The 26,671-nt window shown below is 37.3% G+C and overlaps 1 protein-coding gene across 5 annotated transcripts in view; it reads right to left on the reverse strand.

Annotated features, from left to right (window-relative positions):
* The window catches only part of LOC136837764 (nitrilase and fragile histidine triad fusion protein NitFhit-like), a 193,443-nt gene that overhangs the window by 124,814 nt on the left and 41,958 nt on the right, over nt 1-26,671 (reverse strand). For 4 of the 5 annotated variants that reach the window (XM_067102683.1, XM_067102682.1, XM_067102685.1 and 1 more), the window contains 2 exons: nt 20,871-21,043; nt 20,574-20,710 (listed from right to left, as the gene is read on the reverse strand). In XM_067102683.1, coding sequence (XP_066958784.1) covers nt 20,574-20,710; nt 20,871-21,043 — 310 coding nt within the window. The remainder of the gene's footprint in view (nt 1-20,573; nt 20,711-20,870; nt 21,044-26,671) is intronic. The other variant, XM_067102684.1, reaches the window with a different exon arrangement.

Here is a 26,671-nt window from a genome sequence, read left to right on the forward strand (position 1 = left end):
ATGGAAGAGCGATGACTTGAAGGTAGACCACCACTTGCGGTCATCACGACTGGAGACAAAGACTGTAGCTGGTGGCAAGTTAATATATTCAACAAACCTACAAGGATGCTAGAGAACAGCTCTCAAACCCTTAGATAAAACAGGAGTAACTGGAATCGGCTTGCAATCAGAGGGGCATGAAGTTGGACTGAGTTCCTTTAGGTAATGCAACAATGTTTCCCTTCCTCCAAACAGAAGGAAAACTTGCAAGTCCAACTAATCTTCTGAAAATAGCAGCAATCTAGAAGCGATGAAATCAGTAACCTTCTTGAAAAAAGATGGGAAAGATTCCTTTAGGGTCCATGCCACTATTACTGTCAAGGCCCGGAAGCAAAGTTTCAACTTCTCTAAACCTGAAGGCCGTTGAACACAACTTATGCACTGGAAAGCATGACTGAGGCAATACCAAGGATTCACCACACTCTTTCCTCACAAAGACTTGAGCCAAAATTTCTGCCTTCTGTTTAAGGGGTTAGGGCAATATACAGCAGTTCCATTTTCTACTAAGAGAGGGGGTATACTTGAATCAACTCCAAAGAGTGATAACTTGAGGGTAGACCACCACTTATGGCCATCACGACTGGATACAAAGACTGTTTCCTCAAATTTTCATTACATTTTTATCTATTCAGTTATTACTTTTGTAACAAACATTCATTAAATGTTTTTATTTTGTAGTGTAGTCGTATGATAATTTGTTTATGTTTTCATGCAAATGTTTATAAGCCTTTTAAGAGGTGGTTCAGTTGTTTGGTTGTTGCTCAAAGGAATTGGTCGGATTCTTAATTGCTTTAACTCCTGTTCTTGTTTTTCTGGAGAAATCAGTTCTCGCCCGACTCCTGCGTGGGTCCTACTTTTTTTTCCGTCCTCCGACCAAGGGTTCTGAGTTTATGGGTAATAGTGATATTTATTTTTAGAGTGAAGTTTTCCCGATCTTTTGCCGATAGTTTTATGTGTATTGGATTTTGGGTATTGTTTGTATTGAGTGATGATTATTACTGTTTGTTTGTGAAATGTATTATCAATGGGACCCTGTCTTTTAATAACCATCTTTTGTAGCAAATCCATACAACGAATCAGCCGGGAAACAGACCATATAAAAGTTACCTCAAACCGAGTTGGGTTTGTTACAAGTGGGGGCCTGACCAGGATTCTCTTAACTGTTTATTGTTGACTCATTGCCTGATAGCTTGGAACCTCTTCTTTCTCAAATCGTTGCTTGTTTGTGAACTTGTATTGCTCACGAGAACTCGCGTATTACATTGCCGTCATACCCTATAAAATATCATTTGGTTATATCCTAATGATCACATTTCAACCTATGATCCTCTTAATTCATTTTTTTGCCAATATCATCTCTCAAGTTTTGAAAGCCGAATTGCTCGTCTAATGGTAATTTGTTGGAGGACCATTATTTTTTCAGACTCGGTAAATACTGGTAAACATGCCTTTCGATGTGCACGAATTTACAGGTAACCCCTCCCTGGATTTAATCATCGATAGTTCTCCTAGAAAGGATGACTGGATATATCTTGCTCGACATTATCATGTGCAGATTAAGTCTGGAATGACCAAAAATGAAATTAAGACAAACATTATCCATGATCTTGTGCTTAATAGCGTTTTGCCCGAGGATGCTCTTGATTTATGCAAGTCTCATGCAGAAAAGCGTCTAAGTATGCAGTTTCAAAATCTGGAGGCTACAAGTAAGCAAATATTGGAAATGGATGCTGCTCAAGAGCGAGAGTTTCAGATTGAGAAAATTAGGTTAGAGAAGGAGAAGCTTGCTCTTGAAAAGGAGAAATTGGACAAAGAACTTGAACTCGCTAAGCTGAAGAGCCAACAGCCTCCGCCCAACCTTTTGTCGGAACCCCTTCCTTTTGATGTGGCTAAGGTAAGTAGGTTAGTACCGAAGTTTGAAGAGTCGGATCCTGAGGTTTTCTTTAGACAATTTGAGAAGACAGCAACTACTTTAGCTTGGCCTAGAGAATTTTGGACTATATTAATACAGACGGTATTGATTGGAAAGGGGGCACTTGTTTATACTAATCTTGCAGTAGACGAATCAAAAGACTATGAACTGGTGAAAACGACTATTATGGCAGCTTATGAATTAACTGTTCAAGGCTATCGTCAGCAATTCCGAAAACTACAAAAACTCTCTGGTAAGACTTATGTTGAATTTACAAACGAGAAATTTAGAGCTTTTAGGAAATGGTTAGGGTCATGTTCAGTAAATGATTTTGATTCTTTGTGTAACCTTATAGTTATGGAAGAATTTAAAAGGTGTATACCCGTACCTGTTAAATTATATTTGGAAGATCGGGAAATAACTTTACTTAAAAAGGCTGCCATTGCAGCGGATTCTTATTCTCTATCTCATAAAGCTCAGAACCAGTCGGTTGGTGGAAGAAATTTTAATGTAAAGTCTGTCTCTGTCAGTTCCCCTGGGGCTCAGAATGGTGATGTTACTAAGCTGTCTCAGAGTGTCTGGTCAAAGAGTAACAAATCTGATATTTCTTGTTCTTATTGTAAGAAGATAGGTCACAGTATTTCTGAATGCTGGTCTAAAAGCTGTAAAAAGTCGAAGCATTTTAAACCCTTAACAGGTCAGGATAACAATGATATGGCTCAGCCCCATCTGAATTTAAAAATTCAGCCAATTACACAACCTAAGTATATTTTGAGAAATCAGAGTGGTAAGGACGAAGTGTCTGCAGTTAAAGACGAAAAGGATCCGTTTAAAGGATTTAAATTTACTGGAAAGGTTTCCTTAATTGACTGTGATGATTCAATAAACGTAAATATTCTCCGTGATACAGGGTCAGCTCAAAGCATCCTGGTAGGTAGCTGCCTTCCGGGTGTTGAGAAATCGTTCACAGGTGAACGAGTCTTGCTGAAGGATTTGTCAGGAAATCCTAGTCTCCCTTTGGCCAAGGTTAACTTGATCAGTAAGTTGATTTCAGGTCCTGTGATTGTTGGAGTAATATTTCAGCCATTACCGGTGAATGATGTACAGTTTTTGTTGGGCAATGATCTTGCTGGTACACTGGTTGTTCCTGACCCCGTAGTTGTGGAGAGCCCATTATTGGACGATCCCTCAGCTGATATTGAGAGCGAGTTTCCTGGTTTATTTCCCAGTTGTGCTGTCACTCGCTCACAAAATAGGAAGGCTTATAAAAATAATGAAGAAGGCAGTTCATCCTCTGAGTATCTTCAATTGCCCTTTAGCAAAGACAGCTTGGTCAAGGCACAAAAGAATGATCCTACATTAACTGATATATTAAATAAGGCTGTCGACAAAAAGGATCTTGTTACTAATCCTGGTTTTTATTTTGAAGGTGGAGTTTTGATGAGGAGATTCTGTCCTGTTGATTGCCAAGCTGAAGAATGGTCGGAAGTACATCAGGTTATACTCCCAAAATGTTTTAGAGAGAATGTGATGTCAATGGCCCATGACGGAATACAAGGTCATTTAGGAGTTCACAAGACTTTCCAAAAAATTCTTTCTCATTTCTTTTGGCCAAAAATGAAGGCTGATGTTTCAAAGTACATACAAACCTGCCATGTTTGCCAACATGTCGGTAAAGTGAATAAACCCATTCCACCTGCTCCTTTATCCCCTATACCTGTGGTAAGTGAACCTTTTTATAAGATTATTGTGGACTGTGAGGGACCTTAGCCTAAGACAAGGAGAGGAAACCAGTATTTGCTTACTATTATGTGCACAATGACTAGATACCCTGAGGCCGTTCCCCTCAAGAATATTAAATCTAAATCTATAGTACAAGCATTGTTAAAATTTTTCACGTATTTTGGGTTCCCAAAAGTTATTCAGCATGATCAGGGGTCAAATTTTACTTCAAAGGTGTTTGCTGAAATAATGAAAGGGCTTGGTGTAGATCAATGTTTTTCCACAGCTTACCATCCTGAGTCACAGGGTGCTCTAGAACGTTTTCACCAAACTTTTAAGACCATGGTTAGAAAGTATTGTCTTGAGACCCAGTCAGAGTGGGATGAAGGTTATCAGTATTTACTGTTTGCTATTAGAGAAAGTAAGCATGAATCTTTAGGTTACTCACCTTCTGAATTATTGTTTGGGAGAGAGGTTAGAGGACCTTTAAGAATTTTAAAAGAATCTTTGCATTTGCAGGATCCACCAGATACAGTACAGTCATTTTCTCAGCTTTTTGTGAAACTGAAGACTACTTTATCTCAAGTTCAAGCTATTGCCACTGAAAATTTACGAGAAAGCCAAGTTAGAATGAAACGTAATTATTAAGAGTAAGGTACGAACTTTTCAACCTGGTGATAGGGTTTTAGTTTTCATGCCAGTTTCAGGGGGTCCTTTTGAAGCCAAGTATTCAGGTCCTTATCTTATTAAAGAAAAAGTGGACGAACTTCATTATGTAATAAGTACTCCTGATAGGAGAAAAGGTTCAAGAAAGGTACATGTTAACCTTCTTAAAGGTTATCATGGCAGAATGACAGAGACAGACTCCTCACATAATGATGTAAGCGGAACTCCCTCTAAGAATGTAGTGTCAGCCATGAAACCTTTATGTTCTCTGGCTGGAGAAGTAGAGTTAGGAGCGAAAGGTTTTGAGTACCCTGTGAAAAATTCTGAGATTAAGAGAAATCTTGGTGACAAGAACCGACATTTGGATAATGAAAAACTTCTAGATCTGATTCACTTATTTGAAATGTTTCCTGATGTTGTAAAAGATGAACTGGGTTTGTGTACCATTTTAAAACATGATGTAATTCTAACTGATGGGGCAACCCCAATCAAGCAGTCTCCCTACAGGCTTAACCCACAGAAAAGACTTAGGATGAAAGAGGCCGTGCAGTATCTCCTAACGAACGGCTTGATCGAGCCATGCTGTAGTCCCTGGGCTTCACCATCTCTACTGACTCCTAAGGAGGATGGAACAGACCGACTCTGTACAGATTTCCGTAAAGTGAACGAACTGACTGTAACAGATTCTTTTCCTTTGCCAAGGTTGAGTGAGGCAGGGCTGACTATCAACCTAAAGAAAAGTACGTTTGGATGTGCAACCGTTACCTATTTGGGATATGAAGTTGGATGTGGTCTTACAAAACCTAAGACAACAAAGATTGATGCTATCTTGCATTTCCCTGTTCCCACCAACCACAAGTCCCTGATGAGATTCCTAGGAATGGCTGGCTTCTACTGTCGTTTTTGCCCCAACTTCTCAGCAATAGCGGCTCCTTTGACCTCGATGCTGAGTCCTAAAAAGGATTATCAGTGGTCTGATGAATGTCAGCGAGCTTTCGACAGCATTAAGTTAATGTTGTCTTCTGATCCTGTTCTTCGTTCTCCGGATTTCACGCAACCTTTCGAGTTACATGTTGATGCTTGTGATACGGGATCAGGGGCAGTGCTGCTTCAGAAGAGTGGTACGACAAACGTTTTTCATCCTGTCTCGTATTTTTCCTCGAAATTCAAGAAACACTCAACGGTGGAGAAGGAGGCGCTCTCACTGATTCTAGCATTGGATCACTTCAAATACTTTCTTCATGGTTCTCCATTTCCCATTTGTGTCAGAACTGATCACAATCCTTTAAGATTTATAAATAAAATGCAAAATTCTAATCAAAGGTTAATGAGATGGTCTTTGTTACTTCAGGAGTATGACTTAGTAATAAACCATATAAAAGGTGCAGAAAATGTAATAGCTGATACTTTGTCACGTTCAAGCTAAAGGTATATGTATAATGTTCGATACTTGTCCTATGCCAGGCTTCTTAAGGGGGGAGGTGTAAGAAACATTCATTAAATGTTTTTATTTTGTAGTGTAGTCGTATGATAGTTTGTTTATGTTTTCATGCAAATGTTTATAAGCCTTTTAAGAGGTGGTTCAGTTGTTTGGTTGTTGCTCAAAGGAATTGGTCGGATTCTTATTTGCTTTAACTCCTGTTCTTGTTTTTCCGGAGAAATCAGTTCTCGCCCGACTCCTGCGTGGGTCCTACTTTTTTTTCCGTCCTCCGACCAAGGGTTCTGAGTTTATGGGTAATAGTGATATCTATTTTTAGAGTGAAGTTTTCCCGATCTTTTGCCGATAGTTTTATGTGTATTGGATTTTGGGTATTTTTTGTATTGAGTAATGATTATTACGGTTTGTTTGTGAAATGTATTATCAATGGGACCCTGTGTCTTTTAATAACCATTTTTTGTAGCAAATCCATACGAAGAATCAGCCGGGAAACAGACCATATAAAAGTTACGTCAAACCGAGTTGGGTTTGTTACACTTTGTTAATTTATTTTTTATTTTCTAATATCCAATATTTCCTATTACCCTCTGTTACTTCTTCTAACTGTTTTTCATGGTCGCAAGCTTACATACAACATTAAACCATGGCTTATCTTTAAGAGGAAGCTTGATGATTTTAGAAGGAATTCTCCTCTCGATAATAGTCTTAAGGTGATCATTTAAATACTCAACAATATTCAGACCTCTCTAAATATCACTCAACCTGAACTCACTAAGGTCACTGCGAAAACCATTCCAATTAGCCTGGGATTTCAAGTATCCTTTTCTTGAAAAGATAACATCAGGAACAACCTGATCCATCACCACATGAACCTTAATCAAACAATGATCAGATGAACCCACTGGCAAACCTACTCCACGAGATACAATCCCTGTAACATCTGTGAATGCATGGTCAAGACAGTTGCCAGATTGGAGTGTGAATTCATTAATTAACTGCTCACAACCAGAGATAGTGGAGAACTCTTGAGCAGCAACACCAGGATTATCTCTGGCAGTACTGAGCTCAGCCAATCAGTGTGATGAGCACTGTAATTACCAACAACAATTAAATAAGCCTTGGATAGCTTTCTGAACTGCTGTCATTTTGGTAAGCCAGGAGCCATAAACAGTCATCCAAATCTGGGTTCTTATTGCTAGCAAAAACATTACGATTTATTAGTCTTCCACCTACTTTAACCACCTATGTTTCAAGACAGCCATACTCAAACAGTGGCCTATGAGATGCAGAGAAACCCTTCCTAATGTACAAAGCTATTCCATGGGCCCTTGGGATACCATTATGCTTGATTAAAATGGACTTCTTAAACCCTAGAAGCAACAGTTCTAAAATATGTCACAAATCAGACACAAGCATTTCACAACAAAAAAAGGATATCAAAATTAACAGCAGCTTGATCCAAGTTCTGTTCATTATTGTATAATCCATGGAAATTGCTGTATAAAATACATTTAAATGATCGATTCTTCAAACCAGGATTAAGTCAATATCACCAGAAAGGAGCAACAATCTGTAAACCAGGCATACAGGATACTTACAAAGTTAATAAAAACAATAACAGGAACAATATGTACATGTAAAATCAATACTGAAAAATGTACACCCATAATGAGACAATTATTGCTGGAATGAAACTAGTCAACTGGGAGGAGCTCTCACACCCAGCAAGGACAAATACATCGCCAGATTTACCAGACACTGAAGGAAGGACAAGAGTAGTGGTTTTGAGAATGAATTTTGGATAAAGATAAAGAAAAAGCAAATGATAAGGATAAAGTATTCTCTTGTTATACCACCAGGGTTTCTATTAAGCCTGCACTGCACACCATATGAAAACAAGAGGAAGAGGGAACTAACAGAAAAGTGTGCCTGAACAAAGGAACTCCAAACTAAGACAGTGGAGGATCCTGGTACAAAGGCTATGGCACTGTTCTGGGTTGAAGAACAGTGATTTATTTCGGAGTGGCCTTCTCCTAGAAGAGATGCCTACCAGACTTATGAGTCTTTCTACACAACAAGAAAGGACAGATTGAAAAGGATAAGAAATGCAGGGTGTTAAGCATTGTCAAGCGTGTGTCAACAGTAAAAGATATGTAATGAATATGCCGGAATATTCTGAGCTGGTGTAGGAATAGAAAAAGTCCATGACAAGAGAGGGACCCAACAACAAACTGCACTTGTCAATCTTTAAAGGACCTTAATCTCTCTAATGGTGGTGTCTCAATGGGTAGCTGGTGCCATGTCAACCTACTATCTACTTTTATAGTATTAGTAGCATATGTTATCTTTTCTATTATCATTAATAACAATAATGATAATGGTTATCATTATTATTGCTGTTGTTGTTCATATGGCCAGAAGATAAATGGTCAGTCTTGTTACAGAGTGCTCTCATTGGTAAAGGAAGAACTGCCTATTTAGCCTTATCAGTTGATCAGTGTAAAGAGTACAAGGTACTCAAACACAATGTGCTACAAGTTTACCAGATGACCCCTGAACATTACAATGAAAGATTCAGATCTTTGAGAAAGGATGACAACATGACTTTCTTAGATTATGCCTACAAAGTAAGATGTTTCAAACGATGGTTGGAGGTTGCTAAAGTTAAATCTATGGACGAACTTGAGGAGTTAGTAGTCCTAGAGCAATATCTTACCGGAATTCCTGAACACACAAGATCCTATTTAAGAGAGAAAGAGGTTAAGAAACTTGACAAAGCTGCTACATTGAGTGAAGACTATAATATTATAAGCAGCAAAAGAAATTATAATGTCAAGTACCAGAACCAACAACGCACAGGTTTTAGGTCTCATCCAAATTTCAGGAACATTACTACTGGGAACCCTTCTAGCGGCAATGCCAGTACAAAGCCAGGTAATACCCCTCAGCAATCAAATGTTAAATCCTCACCATCCAGTTTCTCAAGACAGCTTCAAGTGTGGAAGAGTAGGATACTACAGTCGAGATTGTTATCAGACACAACAGCAGACCAAACCAGTTGGTAAAGTGGTTAAAGGTAACCAGGTGAAGCAAACTACGAAGAGCAGTGTGGGAAAGACTGAGACAGTAGGGAAGACTGAGACTAAACAAGCAGAGTGTTTAGCAACCAGTGGAAATGTAACCTCAAGCAGTGAGTGGCTGAACAGCTTGGAGGCTTTTAAGCCACATATCTATGAAGGTACGCTGACAACTCAAGGAGGGAGAGTGCAGGTACCAGTCAAGGTATTATGTGATACTGGGAGTAACCACAGTGTGGTAGTTCGTGGTGCTCACCCACTGTTGGAGAAGAATCTCACAGGAGATTCAGTTATTGTGAAGGGTATAGGAGGAGAAGAGGTAACTCCTGTATGCTGCTTGCACCTGTCCTATGTATTGGTGACAGGGAATGTAGATTTTGCTGTAAAGGACTCACTAGCTGTTGAAGGTGTACATGTTTTACTGGGTAATGAAGATGGTGGTGTACCATTTGTTCCTTGTCCTGTAGTGACAGACAGACCATTGAGGATTAGTCCTACAGCAGATTTAGAGAAGAAAAACTCCCACCTGTTTCCAAGTTGTATGAAGAGAACTATGTCTGCAAGTGAAGAAACTGAGGCTTTACCTGTACCAGAAGGATCAAGTGAAGGCTCTTTTAGCTTAGAAGAGCTATTCCAGGAAAGTAAAGTTTCCCCTAGTGTTAGTAATAAAGAGATCTCCCCAAAAGAGGAGGATCCTGTTGTTATTGAAGAGACTCAGAGTAGTCAAAGTGTTCCTGAAGATAGTAGTGAAACTACTGTCACAGAGTTAGCAGATATTGAGAGTTCAGCCCTTGAAGTTGGTCAAGTGACTAGAGAGAAGCTAATGGAACTGCATATGAAGGATACAACGTTGACTGAGTTGTTCTTCACGGTTGTTGATCATGAAGAGATGCAACAAACTCCTACCTGTTATTATCTAAAGGAAGGATTGCTAATGAGGAAGCATCCACCTGCAGATATACCAGGAAATGCTGAATGGAGTGAATATCATCAAATTTTGATTCCATATCCACTGAGGCAGCAAGTGGTAGCAGAGCACACGAGTCTGGACATATGAAAATTAGGAAGACTGTTGAGAAGATTATGAAGTATTTTCTCTGGCCTGGACTCCATAATGATGTTAGGAGGTTTTGCAGAGAGTGTCACACATGCCAGATAGCTGGAAAACCGAATGAAACTATTCAGAAAGCCCCCCCTACAACCCATAGAAGTTATAGGAGGACCTTTTAGCAAGGTGATTATAGATGTGGTTGGGCCACTTCCGAAAACAAAGAAAGGAAATGAATATCTGTTTACATTAATGTGTCCAGTGACAAGGTATCCTGAGGCGATTCCTGTAATAAGTATAAGTACAAAGGTAATTGCTGAGAAGTTGGTGGAGTTTTTTTTCAAGTTTGGAATACCAGAAATTGTGCAAAGTAATAGAGGAACGAACTTTACCTCAAAATTGTTCCAGGATGTGATAAACTTGTTCGGAGTGAAACAACAGTTATCAACTGCTTATCATCCAGAGACTCAAGGAGCCTTGGAAAGGTCCCACCAGACATTGAAAAGCATGTTAACTAAGTACTGTAATGAATCAGGAAGAGAATGGGGGTGCTGGTTTACCCTTGATCTTCTTTGAGGTTTGGAATGCTTATCAAGAAAGTATGGGATGTTCACCAAATGAAATTATTTTTGGTTGAGACGTCAGAGGTCCACTGAAGATTCTTGCAGAGAATTTGGAAGATCAAGAGGAAATCCAAGGAGAATATGTGAAGAATTTGACGAAAAGGTTAAGAGAAATGAGAAAATTCTCTTTGGAAAATCTGAAAATAAGTCACGAGAAAATGAAAAGGAGATATGACGCTAAGACTAAGCTAAGAAGTTTTGGTGTTGGACAGCAAGTTCTAGTGTTCTTACCAGTGAAAAGATTTCCCCTTACCAATAAGTTTCAAGGTCCGTATGGGATAATAGAGAAGTTATGTGATCAAACTTATGTGACTGAAACACCAGGAAGAAGGAAACGACAGAGGAAGATACATGTCAATCTTCTGAAACCTTACTTCTCAGGGACTAAAACTGTAACAGTGTCAATAACACAGACAACTTCATCTTCAGAGGACACTGATGGCTACGAATTGGGATCTGAAAGCAAGATGAACAATTCTTCCATATTGGAAAATTTGGAGGATAAACTAAAACAACTGTGTTGAACAAAGTAGTGAATTAAGTGAGGTAATTCGAAGTTTCCTGAAATTTTTGCAGATGTACCTAGGCATTCTGATCTGACAAAGAATGAGATAAAGATTAGAGAAGATGGAAAACCTTTTAAACAGAGAGCTTATTGCTTATCACCTTTTCATCAAGATGTTTTGAAGAAAGAAGTGGAATACTTGTTGCAGCATGGATTAGCAGAACCCAGTTCAAGTCATTATAGTTCTCATTGTGTGTTAGTGAAGAAACGAGATGTCTCATTTAGGGTGTGTACTGATTATAGGAAACTGAATTCCATCAGTATGGCTGATAATTGTCCCTTGCCTTTTATTGATTGATTACTTGATAATATTGGGCAAGCCAAATTTGTTTCCAAGATAGACTTGTCAAAAGGATATTATCAGATTCCCTTAGATGAGGATGCTAAGTTACTGTCAGCTTTCATTACGCCTTTTGGACTGTATCAATACACTGTTTTGCCGTTTGGTCTGATGAATGCCCCTGCAACATTCCAACGAGTGATGGATCAACTCCTCGGATCCATAGGAGTTGGTGTATATCTTGACGACATTGTGATTTATTCTAATACATGGGAAGAACATCTGAAGATTTTCAGGAGTGTTCAAGAAGCTACGGGAAGCAGAACTAACAATCAACTTACAAAAAAGTGAGTTTGGAAAGGCAACTGTTCAATATCTGGGATTTGAAGTTGGAAAAGACCTTCTCGCTCCTGTTGACGCTAATGTAGAAGGTATCTGCAAGGCTAACCCCCCTACTACCAGGAAACAGCTACAAAGATTTTCGGGAATGGCTGATTTTATCGCTGATTCCGTCCGAATTTCTCAGCTGTAGTAGCTACCTTAACTGACTTAACCAGTCCAAAGACAAAGTTTGCTTGGACTCCAGAATGTCAAGACCAGTGCTTTAAACTCCAGACTTCAATAAAAAGTTTGTGATACAAGTTGATGCATCTGACTGTGGAATTGGAGTTGTTTTACTTCAAGAAGATGACAGCAGTATTCTGCATCCAGTATGTTTCATGTCTTTAGAGTTGAAAAAGCATCAGAAAACTTACTCAACAATCAAAAAAGAAACGTTAGCATTAATCACAGCATTGGAAAAGTTTGAAGTGTGTGTGAACTGACCTAGGAATGAAGAAATTTTAGTACTGTCTGAAAAATAATGACCAGAGACTGACAAGGTGGTCTTTATGTCTGCAACCGTATAATGTAAAAGTGAAACACATTTCGGGAAAAGATAATGTCATAGCAGATTATTTATCTCGTTATGAATCATTGGATTCAAACCCGCGTTAACTAATCTTCTGGGGGAGGAATTTCAAAATGTTGCCTTGTAATATGCATATCATCCTATAGTTTTGATATAGTTACTCTTCTATTTATCATGTGTTATGTGTAACAATAATAACTGTTAAAATATCATATGTAGTGTAATGTCAGATCTCAAAAGAGTTAGTGATTAAGATAACTTAACAGCGTAATTTAGAATTAATGATACATTATAATAGTAACAGTATATGAGCAACACATGTGTGTGGTAGGTAGGCTTGTTTCACTTCAGCTGTCACTGCAAAAGATAAAGTGCTGACAGATTTAGATAAGAATTGCTGCTTTATTCTGGAAACCAACTTGGGTTTTTTGTTTTGTTTTTAAAGCATGCAAGTCATAATTAGCCAGTTACAATTTGTTTTGATTGTGTTTAGATTTCTGTAAAAGTTTTGTCCCGTACGAGAAGAAGACGAATAATTTTGCCGTGTTACATACATTGCTCTGATCAAGTATTGTTCTGATCGCGTTCCATATGATTTTTTTTATTCGAGTCACATATGACTTTGAGGGTAAAAGCACTTCTTAATCAATTACATCATCTTCCTTTTTCTAGAATGTTCTCTTGTATCTCGTTCCAAAATGCTTTAATGACGTCATCTGATTTTTTCATTTCCTACTGGAATCCTAGAATTTGCTCATTCTGATTTTAGAAACTGTTAAAGTTGGTTCCCTTTCTCTCTTTCTTCAAAGGAGAGAAGTTAACGCAGAATATTTGTGTGGTCACTAGTGTTAATCTTAGCTTTTGAGATCTGACTTTAAGAAAACTGTAACAGAGCTTGACAAAAAGTGTGTTTTGTGGATTATACAAAGCACAAGCTTGTGCAAGGTTAAGTGAATTTTACTTATTATTACCATGGTATAATCAGGTATATTAAGAGAATTTTTGCCTAAGTGAAATTATTATTGATAAATCTTTTGTGTATTTTTGTGTTCTTGTGTTTGCAATCTCTTAATTTTTCACAGTTTATATGTTGGTGATTTAACATTTATTTACTTAGTATTTTAAATATTTCTAGACAATTTAACATTGCATACTTGATTTAATTTTCATTTATTATGAGTTTCTTTTCAAATCTTGAGTAATTCTTGATAGTTTAAATTTTGCTTGATTAATTTCATTTCTTGATAAATTAAAGTTTTGTGATTTAATTTTGTTTAATAATTTAACTCAAGAATTAATTAAATTTTGTGTTGTTTTCGAGTAATAGTAAATTTTTCAGACTGTGATTTCTAATTATAAATTTTGAACTTAAAAATAAATTTTTGTATTCAAAATCTTTAAAAACAGTGTTTTATTTATTTACAGTATTGACCACCAGTGAATAGGATTAATTGTGTGTACAAGGTTAAGTGATAAACATGTTTTGTTCCTTTATATTTGCTGAAGTTAAAAGTTGTTTGATGGAGTGACGCCCTTTTACTCTGGCATATTTCTTGTTTAAACGTTGATACCTCACTTGTTTTGATAAACTTAGTTTGATTTTTCACGTGATTAGTAAGCTTTTTAAGGGATCACTGTTACCTTTAGAGTACTCAGTCATAAATTTTATTGTTATGAGAGTTCAGGTATCTGGCTGAAGTGAGGTAAATTTTTTAATATTGTGATTAGTTGCGTAATAACCAAGTACTTGGAATGCATCGTGACAATGTATATAATATATATATATATTATATATATACAGCAAACCCCCTGTATTTGTGGGGGATGCGTACCACAGCCCCTTCCCCCTGCATAGCTAAAACCCACGAATACTTGGAACCCTTCTAAAAACCCTTAGAACTGCCTATTTTGATAGTTCAAACACACACAAAACAAAATAAAAATGCTTATACAGGTATTATCCTACTTACGATGGGGTTAGGTTCCAAAACAAACCATTGTTTGTTGGAAAAAAGGTAAGAAATACCAAAACGTATCTTGAGCATAGCCTAGCCTACACTAGGGTATTCGGTACCATGTATACATGTGGTAGCCTAGCCTACGCCATAAAGTATACTCTATAAATACACGTATAGTAATTATTAATTTCAGCTAATTCTGGAGGTTCATGCAAAGTGAAATTGAATAACAAACAAGAATTAGCTTAGCCTACACTGTGGTGTATTGTATACATAAACGGTAGCATAGCCTACATCATATTGTACTCTATATTCACATATCATATACATACGTCCACATAACGAATATACATCTTTTCCCTAGATCTTTTAAAACGTTATGCCTTAATCCACTGTATCCAGTAATATTGTATATATATTCTTATATTGCTTTTGTTATAAATTGCAGTCATAGCGATCAATGTTTTGGTTTGGAAATCGTCTATGCGGTGTTTATTTCGCCGCATTTAACTCAATTCAGAGCGCTTTTCTTGCTTCTAGTCAGCGTAAATGAATCTCTAGATACTTTATTTAAATGGGACAAGGTTATTTTTCGTTATACGAAGTGTTTTTCTCTGGAAATATAACTAAAATACGTCTCGATGTGAAATTAATTTATCTATTACTTTCGTTAGCTGATGACGAATGATGATGGCCGTTTTGGGGAGCTTGTTTTGTGTAAAAAATTCAAGATTCCGTTCGCTATTTTTATTTGATTTCATCATAATATGAGCTTTACATATTTATCGTTTATTGGTGTAAAAATAACAGTAATGTGTTCTTTCATACCCAGTAGTTTTGATTAAAATACTTTCTCTCCCATTTTAATTACGATTGAGTTTCATCCATGTTGCCGATGCACGAGAATTTACAGTATACTCATTAGCATCTTGAACATTATTTTTTCAGCTTCAGCTACAACTTGCAGCCTAAATTTAGCCGTATATTTCCTTGATGGTCTTTTATCCATATCAAATAAGGGTATAATGTAAAAATATATCAGTCTTATTCTACTTAACGTCATTTGTGCCATAACCTATGGTAATTGTTTATTACCGTACGATGGTTGAAATACCAGGTAAACGGCTGTTGTTACCCGATTCGGTTATAAGCAAAACAACAGTTTCTCGGTCAATTGTTTATGGCTGTACGCATTTACGGAAGAGTATAACGTTACTAACAATACTGTACTTTTATCATTCTCGTTTACCTTTTTAACTAGAAGATGGGATAAACAGATGGAGGAAAAGTTGCCTATTATAATTTGGTCTCTCTCACTGCCTGATTACGCTGCTGCCTGCGCCTGCGCAAAATTTTAAAATATTTTATAAATAATATTGTTGTATCAGTATTAATTACTTGCCCCATTGCAAAATCGAATTATCGTAAGGTGAATTATCGTAACTCGAGCATCACCTGAGTATTTTAATAGTTTTATCACAAAAAGTGCATTTAGTCATGAAAATGAGATGAAAATATAGTAATTAGTGAATATTTCCCAGTGAAAAATACTGAGAATGGGTGAATTTTCCACGAATAATTGGCAGATACGTTCCACAGAGAAATCCATGAGTATGTGAGTCCGCGAATTGTGAGAACGCGAATATGGGGGTTTACTATATATGTATATGTATATAATATAGGCCTGTATATATATATATATATATGTATATATATATATATATATATATATATATATATATATATATATATATATATATATATATATATAAATTTTTATCACATAACTGTGATTTGTATACTGTACAAACTTTAAACTACAAATGTCGTTTAATATCCAATTCTCGCTGCTTTGGGAATATCACCGAAGGGGAATTATAAGTGATAAATGGAACACTCAACGGTACCTTCCAATGGATTCCAGTTGACGTCCAAGACCACTGAGCCATAAAGAAAGGTATAAGTTAATGACGAATCTGTTGTACTCATACCCATCGAGTGTGGGAATTTGTATTTAGTGTCAGCATCAAGCCACGTCCACCATGACAGTCAACTGGTACATTAAGTGATCAGAGAGCACAAGGAAACTCTAGGGTGATGGTAAGTCATTCAGCGTGGGTAAATTTTATGGGTATCACCATGCTCCAGTCAAGTTTATATGTCCTGCTTGGATTAAGACTTTTGTGCACAAAAGCCCAGTTCTTACCACTAAAAAGGATACAGATGAATATGAAAGAAACATGGTGATATAAGAAGTGAATATGCTTGTATGAACACTGTTAACATTAAAGAGAGATCTAATGAGACTACATTTTGTAAACAATAAAAGAACACATCATTTTGACATGTTATCAATACAGGCACAGATATTAATGGTAATTGCCAAAGATTTGAAAATATACACCAAGTGAAGGCAGCACCTGTTAGACTCAAGATGTGGAACAAGTTAATACACATTTTGGAGAAATAATAATTGCCCATAGGTAACATTTATAGTGGTAACTAATGATTTAATGTGTCTTCTTGGTAAAAGTACTTGTCAGGTTTTGGGTTTTATAACAATCATCAGAGACTCATTTATTGCTAGAGTTGACACAGATAACATAATGCAAGTTTTATGTGACTGACGACTAGCAAAACTGAATGTCAATGAAGAAGAGGCACCAAGAGCACTTCCCTGCCATCACCTACCACGAGCACTGCAAGACCAGGTAAAGCAAGAACTTGATCTTTTAGTCAAGAGGGGTGTTCTTATTCCATTAAGTGAACCAACATGTTGGGTTATTTGAATGGCTGTTTTACGAAAGCCCAATAATTTGAGAATCTGCCCTTAAACAGAGCTTCATAGAGGGAACACTATAAGCTGGCCACATTGGAAGATGTCTTGCTAAGCCTTACACATGCAAAAATACTTAGCAAACTTGATGCAAAGGTTTAAAATGGGAGTGGAGTCCCAGATGCAAAGTGGCTTTCAAAAAATTAAAACAGAAAACTAAAGAAACTCCAAAGCTAGCAAATTTTGACCCCAAAAAAGGGACTTTCCTTGCAGGTGGACAGCAGCAAAGATGGTTTGGGAACAGTATTAATGCAAGAGGACAGACCTCTGGAATACGCATCCATGAGTGAACACAACTGGCCCCAAATAGAGAAGGACGCTTTGTCTGTATTATATGGATTGGAACAATTTGAATATACTTATGGAAGGAAGTTTACTGTTTACAGAAAAAGACAAAAGGCCATTGGCTTTAATTCTAAAGAAGCCACTTAGTAAAGCTCCTGTTTGTTTGCAAATAATAATGATGAAACTCAACAGATATGATGTTGAGTTCAAATTTTTGGGAGGAACATTTCTACTTAGCTGGCACATTAAGTAGAGCCTGCTGTGCAGATGAGAGTGAATCTGCTGGAATATAGGTGGTGAATGCACTTCAGAAGTTTCTGGATTCAAGACTTTAGGAGGTAAAAGTCGCCACATCAGAGGATGAAAAGATGCAAGACCTCCCAAGGACATTTAAAGACAGTCAGTCTGAGGGTAAGTCTCTTACAAGAAACTTCAGCGCCATATTTTGAATTCAGAGATACATTCTGTTGCCAGGATGGAATTATCTTGAAAGGTACAAGGTTACTGATTCCGGAGGCAATAAGAAGTATCATGAAAAATTGCACATGCTGCACACCTCGGTTACGACAGCATGATGTGCCCTGCCAGAGATACTATATTTTGGCCAGGCATGGCAAAAGACATTAAGTAGCTGTTGGAAGCCTGTGATGTATGCCAGAAATATATGCTAAGCAGTCCTAAAGAAACCATGTATTCAGTAGAAGATGAAGGCAAACCTTGGAATAAAACTATGATGAAACCTTTTAAAACCTGAAGAAGATAGAATGTAGAGAAGAAATGAAGTTGATGACTATTAACTTATTGCTCAATAATTACCTCTCTTTACCAATTTGTTTATGCTGTAACAGGCATTTTTAATGTAATTCTCAGAAAAGCACTTTACTTTCTCCTCCGTACGTGGAAGTGGAACATTGAACTCAAGGAAATTGTCTGTGTCTTGCTGTAAGTCATTTGTAATATATAATCAACACTCACAATAATCACTAATCACCACCAAATAATCCTTACCATGGTAATTTTCATGGAGTCACTAATTAACAACTGAAATTATTTCAGTGACTCCAAGTTTGGCTGTTACCTCATCCAGCATACATATATATGATTGCAATCAAACTCTTGAGATCACTGATGTCCATATTGTAGGTCCAAAACTTTCACTTATTTTCATAAAGATTCTTCAAAAGCTTTGGGGCAGGAAAGGTTTAAGGCAAATCAACACTAGGATAGGGTGCTCTCTGCATTATGCCATGTGTTAACAGACCACAGGATCTCTTGACCTTCATTTGCAAAGTCTCTCATACTTCTCCATATCTGACTCTATTCATGGTATGGAAACAACTCCAATATTTTTATAGTTCCCTCAGACATCTCTTAATTCTTATATAAATGTTTTTGTTGGTGCAAATCTGATGTTAAATACACTTTTGAACACTTTTCTACAAAAACTATTATTCACTTTTTGAACAGGAGGATCCTTTTCCTACACAAAAGCTAGACACAGATAGTACAGTTTGTGGAGGTTAAAAGTTAGGAGTAAAGTGCATTCAGCTGGGGCCCTCGGCACATATTTAATGTGATGTAACAAGTATGGGGGGGCTCTTTACGTAGTACATTACAGCCTGGGGTTGTTCTTCTCCCCAAATTATTGAGAAGACTTGTGCCCATATCATTTACTTTCTTGACCTGAGTTTCTTCATTTTCCTGTCTTTACACAACAACAACCTCTGAGTTTTATTAGCCTGTTAAGGTAACATTCTTGGATCTCCAGTTACCAAATGTACAAAAATATGTCAAGATTTTATAACCAATGAGTTACACAACCAAAATACCCATCTTTGCAAGCAGGACTGATTTGTTTTGCCCTTACATACTTCTAACGACTTTTACAGAAGAACCTCTTGCCTAGGTTCCAGTCCTTCTCCGCAATTCAACATTGCCATGTTCAGTTCTGTCACTTTCTTCTGCTCTGCTCTGTGAATTGCCAGTTTCTTTAATATTCTCTTCACCAACTTCACTTTTTTCCTAAACAATTCACTTGGTTCATCATGCATATGCTCTTCTTCCATATGGATACTCACAGTGGAATATTATTTAATGAACGATTAACAGATATAATGGCTCAGCTGATGCTGGAGTGGAGCATAGGTGTGAGTGCATAGCAAGGTTGAAACTGGCTTCACTTTCCTCAATGAGTGACCCAGCAGATGCTAGTACTTCCCTCTAAAAGTTGCATCTATGTAGCACTGCACACTGAATGTCAATTGGTCGATACCCAAGGTTTTAATGCAACTTTTGACCTTACTAATTATGATTTGGGTGCTTAAAAGACATGTGGTAACCCATACAGTTTCCTACATGTTGCTGTGAACAACAAAGAAAGTGACTCAGCTGGTCTGTGCTTCTCTTGAAGTGAGAACCATATTTTAAACGCTGGTTACTTTTATCCCAGGAATATTTAATCTGCCAAAGTTTACAGTTTTACACTTGTATCTAGGCTTATTAATGCTCAACAAAATATAGTCTTATAACACTACTTGAAGCAGTACACTGTATTTTCTGGATGGAAATTTTTATATGCATTTTCTCAAAGAAATGGATTACCAAGAATAGAAATTTACAAATATATAAAAATGGTACAATAAAATGACAGTTTCTTTTTAATCTAGACAAAGAGTTAAATCATTATAAATACAACTGCTAATCTAAAGTGGTTTTTGAACAGCTCTTCTCTACACTAGTCAGTTTGAATACGCATCTGCTTCAGTGACCCAGCCGATGGATTCACCCAGTCAAAGGAACCAGCTCAATCTATTGGAATTCTATGGGTGTAAAATTTTATGTTGTGTATGATTGATGATAATCTCCATAATTAATGCTTATGCATTTTTCCTTGATATCATCCTAGGATTTAGCATATAAAGTTAGTGTAGACTTTTAGTGTACACTTGAAGATTCTATTCCAGTTATACTTAGAACAAAACAAGTTATTTAAAATAAATAAAATATATAATGAAAAGAGTATAAAAAGCAACCATAAGCATTTAAGTATCACTGATTTTGTAATAGTATTATACTGCACTGAACATATACACATTATTATTTAAACAAAGCATAGACAGCATTTGACAAGAAAATCACACAATGAAATAAAAATAAAAATATGTAGAAATATAAAGAAAAGGACAACGACAAAAAACAGCTGCAAAAAGGATACGTCCAGGAGTAACTGGCTTTTTATTTACAAATGCCTGCGAATGTAATGACTTCAGAAAGATGCAAGACCCAGGAACAGACACATTTCCAAACTTGTAGCTGACATGTGAGGAAGGCATGGGTAAGAAATCACAAACTCTGCAAAGAATTCACCAGTAATAAACATTCCTCACCAGCCATTGCAGAATTTGATCTGCAGATATTTACTTACATCATTTCCAGCATTAATAACGTATATTTATGTAAAAAATACACAGCTATACATTCATAAAAAGAATTCTGATTGAAAATCTCTTACCTTAAGCTACTAGGCTGTGGTAGTTCATAGAGATGGTATAAATCCGAACGTCGATGTCTAACAACAGGCATGTCCTTTCTAATTTTCTCCAAGTAACTTAAATCAATATCTGCAACAGCAATGCCTGTGCCTTCAGAAATTTCACTCAATACTTTACCCCACGGATCTACAATCTGTAAGTAAAGTTTGCTTGCACTTAAGTTATCAGGGGGACAACTCTTTCGTTGGAGTATAATCACTTTTGAAAACTTCTCTTGATACTGCTGTAACGCACACAGAACTTCTAACAATTGTAGATATAATATTGTTAATATTATTAAAAAGTTTACCAAGATCATTGTGTTAGCATTCCAGGGATGGTCCAAAGAGTATTCTTAATAAGTAAATTGGATTTTATATAATAAATGCATCTTTTTAAAAGGTAAAAAAGACTGAAACAATTGAAAACATAGTGTCCTGACAATGTTCCTTAGGGGATTTTTGATAGGCCATTCCCACAGACCATTTTTAACAGCTGGTGCTGATGTGCATTTGGAGCTTGGGCTTTTGAGTTAACCCATGGGACATTGGAGTGTGACCAACTCGAAGAAGAAGATAAAGTGACTTCATTGTGTTGCCTTGTTTAAGGAACACCACAACCTAATATCAGTTCCACTGCACCATGAAGCATACAATTTATCAGGTATGACGGTTTTAGAAATAGTTACAAAATTGCCGCTAGATGTAGCCAGACAGTGTTTGACAGGTCAAAGAAATACTAGCCTTAGGTGCTCTATGACCATCTCGATTTCCATTAACGCCTAGATATAGAGGGAGACTATTAACATAATACACCTATGCCAGATGCACATAACTTGTGGAATGAAAACTTAATCTGTTGAACTTTAGTTTGGAAGGACATCTAAACTTCTTTTAGAGTCTTTGGAAATTACAAATTGCTTAATGGTATCTTTTTTATAATAATCTTAATTGGTGGCCATGCTGCAAATGGTTCTGTAGTGAAAACACATACTGCAAAGTAAAGAGAACTGACATGTTTCAGCTGAAGATATGATGATAAAGCAGTGTCTGTCATACTCTAGATGGAGATTAGTAGCCACCAGTATAAATTATGTGGTGTAAATTATTTCTTTCCATCCTATATGTTTTATTGTGTGCTGCTTAAGGAGTTCAGGGGTATATACAAAATTTTCAAATAAAGAGTGTGACAAGGGTGTACAGATTTGTATCTTATGCGTAACTTGTGGAGTGAGTACTGTATAGTATCCAAAAAAATGATATACTTACATTTGCCAACTAAAAAACTATCCAACCAGGAATGGTGGTGAATAATTGTTTTCAGTATCTCTGATCAAAAGTCTTTTAAGTAGGAGAGTAACTTCCCTGTATCTCTACTGCAATTCATATGGTGATCATATTCAAATAACTTTACTTGCAAATTTTAAATGCCACATTGTAAATTGGGGTACTGTACTACACAATGTACTGGTCTTGAAAGACTTGCATACAGAATTTATCAAATATTTCCCAGACATCCAATGAATCAAGCCAATGCTTAATTTTCATAGTACTTCTGCAATGTCTTAGGAGACAATAGATAAAAATCTAAGTTGCTACCACACCTGTACAAGGTCAGGTCAATATAGCAGGGAAAAGAGCACTGGTCTCTGATAACCTCTGGTGTTGGGGATACAATGAAAAAGCAAGGTAATAATCAGGCCAAAAAGATGATCTGCAATCCTTTAAAAACTTTCATCGAGCAGGAAGACTAAGTGAATGTCTTCAAGACTGAGACTGGGGATCGATCCCAATGTGAGTCAGACATTTATTTCTGTGAAACACGTGCTCATGTGTTCACTAGTTCCATCATCTTCATGATGAAGGAATAATTCAAATAAAATGCTTCCAATTGACTCATTGGTGGGTTGGAAAGTTTGGTAAAACTCGCTGGTATGTTAGGTGGTAGACTGCCAGGGAAAACCTCGGGTATAGAAGTACTTGGGTTCCAACTTCTTTTATGGCTTGTGTGGGTCAACTGGTACCCTGCTGGACTTTCACTGGAGAAACAGGTTTGATACCAGTGTGAGTCGCAAATTTATTTCTGTGAAACATGTGCTCATGTGTTCACTATAGTTCATTTCATTCCATCTGTCCAATCACCAGTGTAGGTTTTATGTAGATGTGGCAATATGCACAGCTAGCTCTCGATTGGCTGAAACTAGTATTTCTGATTTCATATGCTTACTGTAATAACGATGCAAACTTTTTCTTTAGTAATACATCTGAATGCATTTATATGCATAGAACCTTCACACTATTTAGATCATAAACATGTCGATACAAGCACACTAATGACGAGCTTGAAACAATCTACTCAGGCCAAACACAAACGAATGATGTGCTTTAAAAGTTTAAATAATTATTTTTTGTTCATTGTGGGTAAATAAAAAGACATGCGGTTAAGTAAGTGTGAATAGAAGATATTTTAATAATTTCTGGCTTGTAAATTGCAGGAGTAGGTTAGTATTCGAAATAAAAGTCATATGTTACTTATGGAGGCTGTCTGGGGCATGGGGGAGGTGGATGGGACAGCCATTGCTGTGTTGGCTGAGAGGCGGGAAATTTCAGTTGATACATGGCTTGATGGCAATAGACATGAATAGATAGTCAAGTAGGTAAATAGATAGGTCGTAAGCTACGCTTCCGAAGAGACATATCTTTTTGGTACTTATTAATACTGGTATTGGCATCTCAGAATAGGGATTTTGATGGTTCAGCTATTCGGTTCAGGGAGGTGTTGTGAAATGCACTTGAGTCAGTCTTTCTTGAGCGTGAGTGCCTCTGTGTGTTTAATGATGCGTCACAGGGCGCAAGGTTTTGGTGTGTTTATAGGTATTTCTGGTAAAACACGCAAAAACGTGAAAGTGTTTCTTTTTTTCTCTCTCTCTTTCTTTGGTGAGAGGAATTCACACCGTGGCCATTAAGCAGAGGCGTATGAAGCATTATTAATTTTTTTATTGTTAATTTTAGTGTCAGATTTGAATTGTACAAACCAGTTAAGGGGGGCGGGTGGAATAGGGTTTTTCGATTGCACTGCAACTAATATCAGGCGTTGGCAGCAGTGACGTCATCCCCTGAGTGACGTGTCAGCGACGTCATTAGTTTGGGCGGAGTTTCTTGCCTTCTTCGCCATCCTCTAGGCAGCACATGTGAATTTTGGGTGTGGCTTTTTTTTTCTATATAGCAATCAGCAGTTCGCATCGGCATTGAGGGCTTAATAAAGAGATTATTAAATTACCACATTATCTCTGGGGACTGTGATTACTGGGAAATAATTTGTTTGACAGTTGTTGAGTTACTGTGAGTAAACATTTCTTATGCAAGCATGTGTACATTGCTTAGATTTTTAAACTTTTTTTTTTTATACAGTAGTTACATACATACGTGTTTTATTTTGGGTACATACGTGCATGTCTGCAAAAAGGGAAGCGGTTATTGTACGGTTACTCAGCAATTTTTGCCTTGATGACGGGAGAGGTGGACACGTCTCCGAAGTTTTGCGCTCAGTGCTTTTTTTTTTGTGTGTGCTTTGGCAGATTGTAGATGTGTTGGGGAGATGTGGGGGAGATATTGCACTAAGGGGAGGGGAACAAATTCTTTTCCTTTCTCTCTCTCTTCTGTTTGCGTGAGTCCCATTTTCTTTATGTGAGGGTACACTCCCATTCTCTTTACTTGAGGGAGGACTGACTTTTTTTTTTTTTTTTTTTGCCCTTGAAAACTAGAAGTTCAGCTTGACCTACTTTGCAGTCAGCTGTGCGCTGGGCCCGCCTGTTTCTTCCCCATGGGGATTTGATTTAATTGTGGGTTTAATTAGTACTTTCTTTTGATTTTTGGGGATTAATTGTAGAGTAAAGGGAATTAACATTGTGGGTTTCTTACTGTGTGGGAATTTTTTTCAGGGAGAATTGTTTTTTCTTCAAGGGGTGTCATTTTGCAGGACTTGGGAAAATTTGTATTTGTGATCAACCATGAGTAAGTTAACGGATTTATTTACAAAGAGGAAAGCTGCGAAAATGGCAAGAGGAAATAGTGATCAGAGATCCCTTAGGTCAGCATATGGCTGTGCAAGGCTCGGAGATTCAGCCCGCGGTTTGTAGGGTTTTGTTGAAAGTCGGAAGACCCAGAAGTCAATGGTTGGGTTGAGTTCTCGGGCCTTACAGGTTCGTTCTTTTAATTGTCATATGCAGGGACACATTAAGAGATTTTGCCGTGTTAAATATTGTGGCGGTTGTAGGAGTTATGGTCATCCTTGGCGGTCTTGTCCGTCTCTGAGACAGTATAATGGTAGGCACACACTTCAGAATTTTGGTAGCTCAGGTAAGAAAGTTCCTGAAGGGGGTTCTTCGAGGGGATCTAGTGATCGGCGAGCATTGTCTAAAGACCGATCAGTTGTAAAGGAAAACTAGATGGGGGTTTCTTGTGATATAGGACTTCTGGGGGAACCCTCAGAGGCAAAGCTGGTGGTAAAAGGGTCTGTGTATTGGGTAAATGTAAGGGTTTTGTCGATACAAGCGCCTCTATTAATTTGATGAATTATGAGTTGTTCTCATCGATGTTTTCCAATCGTTCTTTGAGACCTGCTAAAGAGACAGTATGTGATGTGCAGTTTGTATGGGGAGATGGACAGCAATTAGCTTTTCAGAAGATTAAGGATGCTTTAGTGAATCTCCCAGTATTGAAGTTTCCTGATTTGGAACATCCTTTCACATTGGTAACAGATGCTAGTTACGAAGGTATAGGGGCATGCCTTATGCAGAAATTTGATGGAAGACTCCATTCAATTGCATTTTACAGTAGGGAGTTTAAGATACGGGGTAGCAATGAACGTTTATGGTCGGTAGTGGACAAAGAGGCCTTTGCCGTAGTGTCGAGTTTAGTGCATTTCAAACTGTTATTGTTGGGCAATCAATTAGGGGTTCTTATGGATCATAATCCATTGTTGGATCTCTTCAGTAAGCCGGATCTTTCCCCTAAAAGGGGCTATGTGGTATCTGACAATCAGGGATTTTGACGCCAATATTAGGTATATACAGGATAGATATAAAGTTGTAGCAGACACCCTTAGTAGAAGTTTTTCTGATGCAGATGGTGCTCATGTATGTTATGTATCTGGAGATTGCATAGACTGGGATATCACTTTGGTAGAATCTAAACTGGATGAGGATGAGATTTTGGCAGACGCAAAAGCGTTTCTTAGAGGGGAATTAGTTAGGAAGGGTTATAAGTTGCCTTTTGCAAGGCTTGATTAGAGGGTAATTTGTTAGTTAGGAAGATTAGATACATGTAAGGAAAGGATTTGAGTGACATATTGGCTGGGTGTTGTCTAGTTTATTGGTGGTTCCTTACTGAATGAATGTACAGAATCTTCAAAGTTGTTATTGGAGGGTGCGAGCCGCAAAGTAGTTTCTACACACAGCCAAGGCAAAACAGAGATTATATTTCGGGCATCTGTGCTTGTCAACAGACAAACAGATGGCGATTGTGAGAGACATAATAAACGTACAATGATAAAACATATATCAATGGAAAGGCCAGGAAATTCCACAAATGAAATTCGAGACAGATTAATGGATACAATGCAGCACCATAATATATGTGAAATGGCGAAACGTTTGGCGTCTTCACAAACAGACACATACATACAGTTTGCCACAGAAGATTCGGTGGAACCTTATGAGTACATGATCGAAATGCTTGCATGGCAATGCAAGTAGTGGTGATTGAACATGAATCAAGACAAC

This window comes from Macrobrachium rosenbergii, chromosome 59, assembly GCF_040412425.1.
Source record: "Macrobrachium rosenbergii isolate ZJJX-2024 chromosome 59, ASM4041242v1, whole genome shotgun sequence".
Taxonomy (NCBI): Eukaryota; Metazoa; Arthropoda; class Malacostraca; order Decapoda; family Palaemonidae; genus Macrobrachium; species Macrobrachium rosenbergii.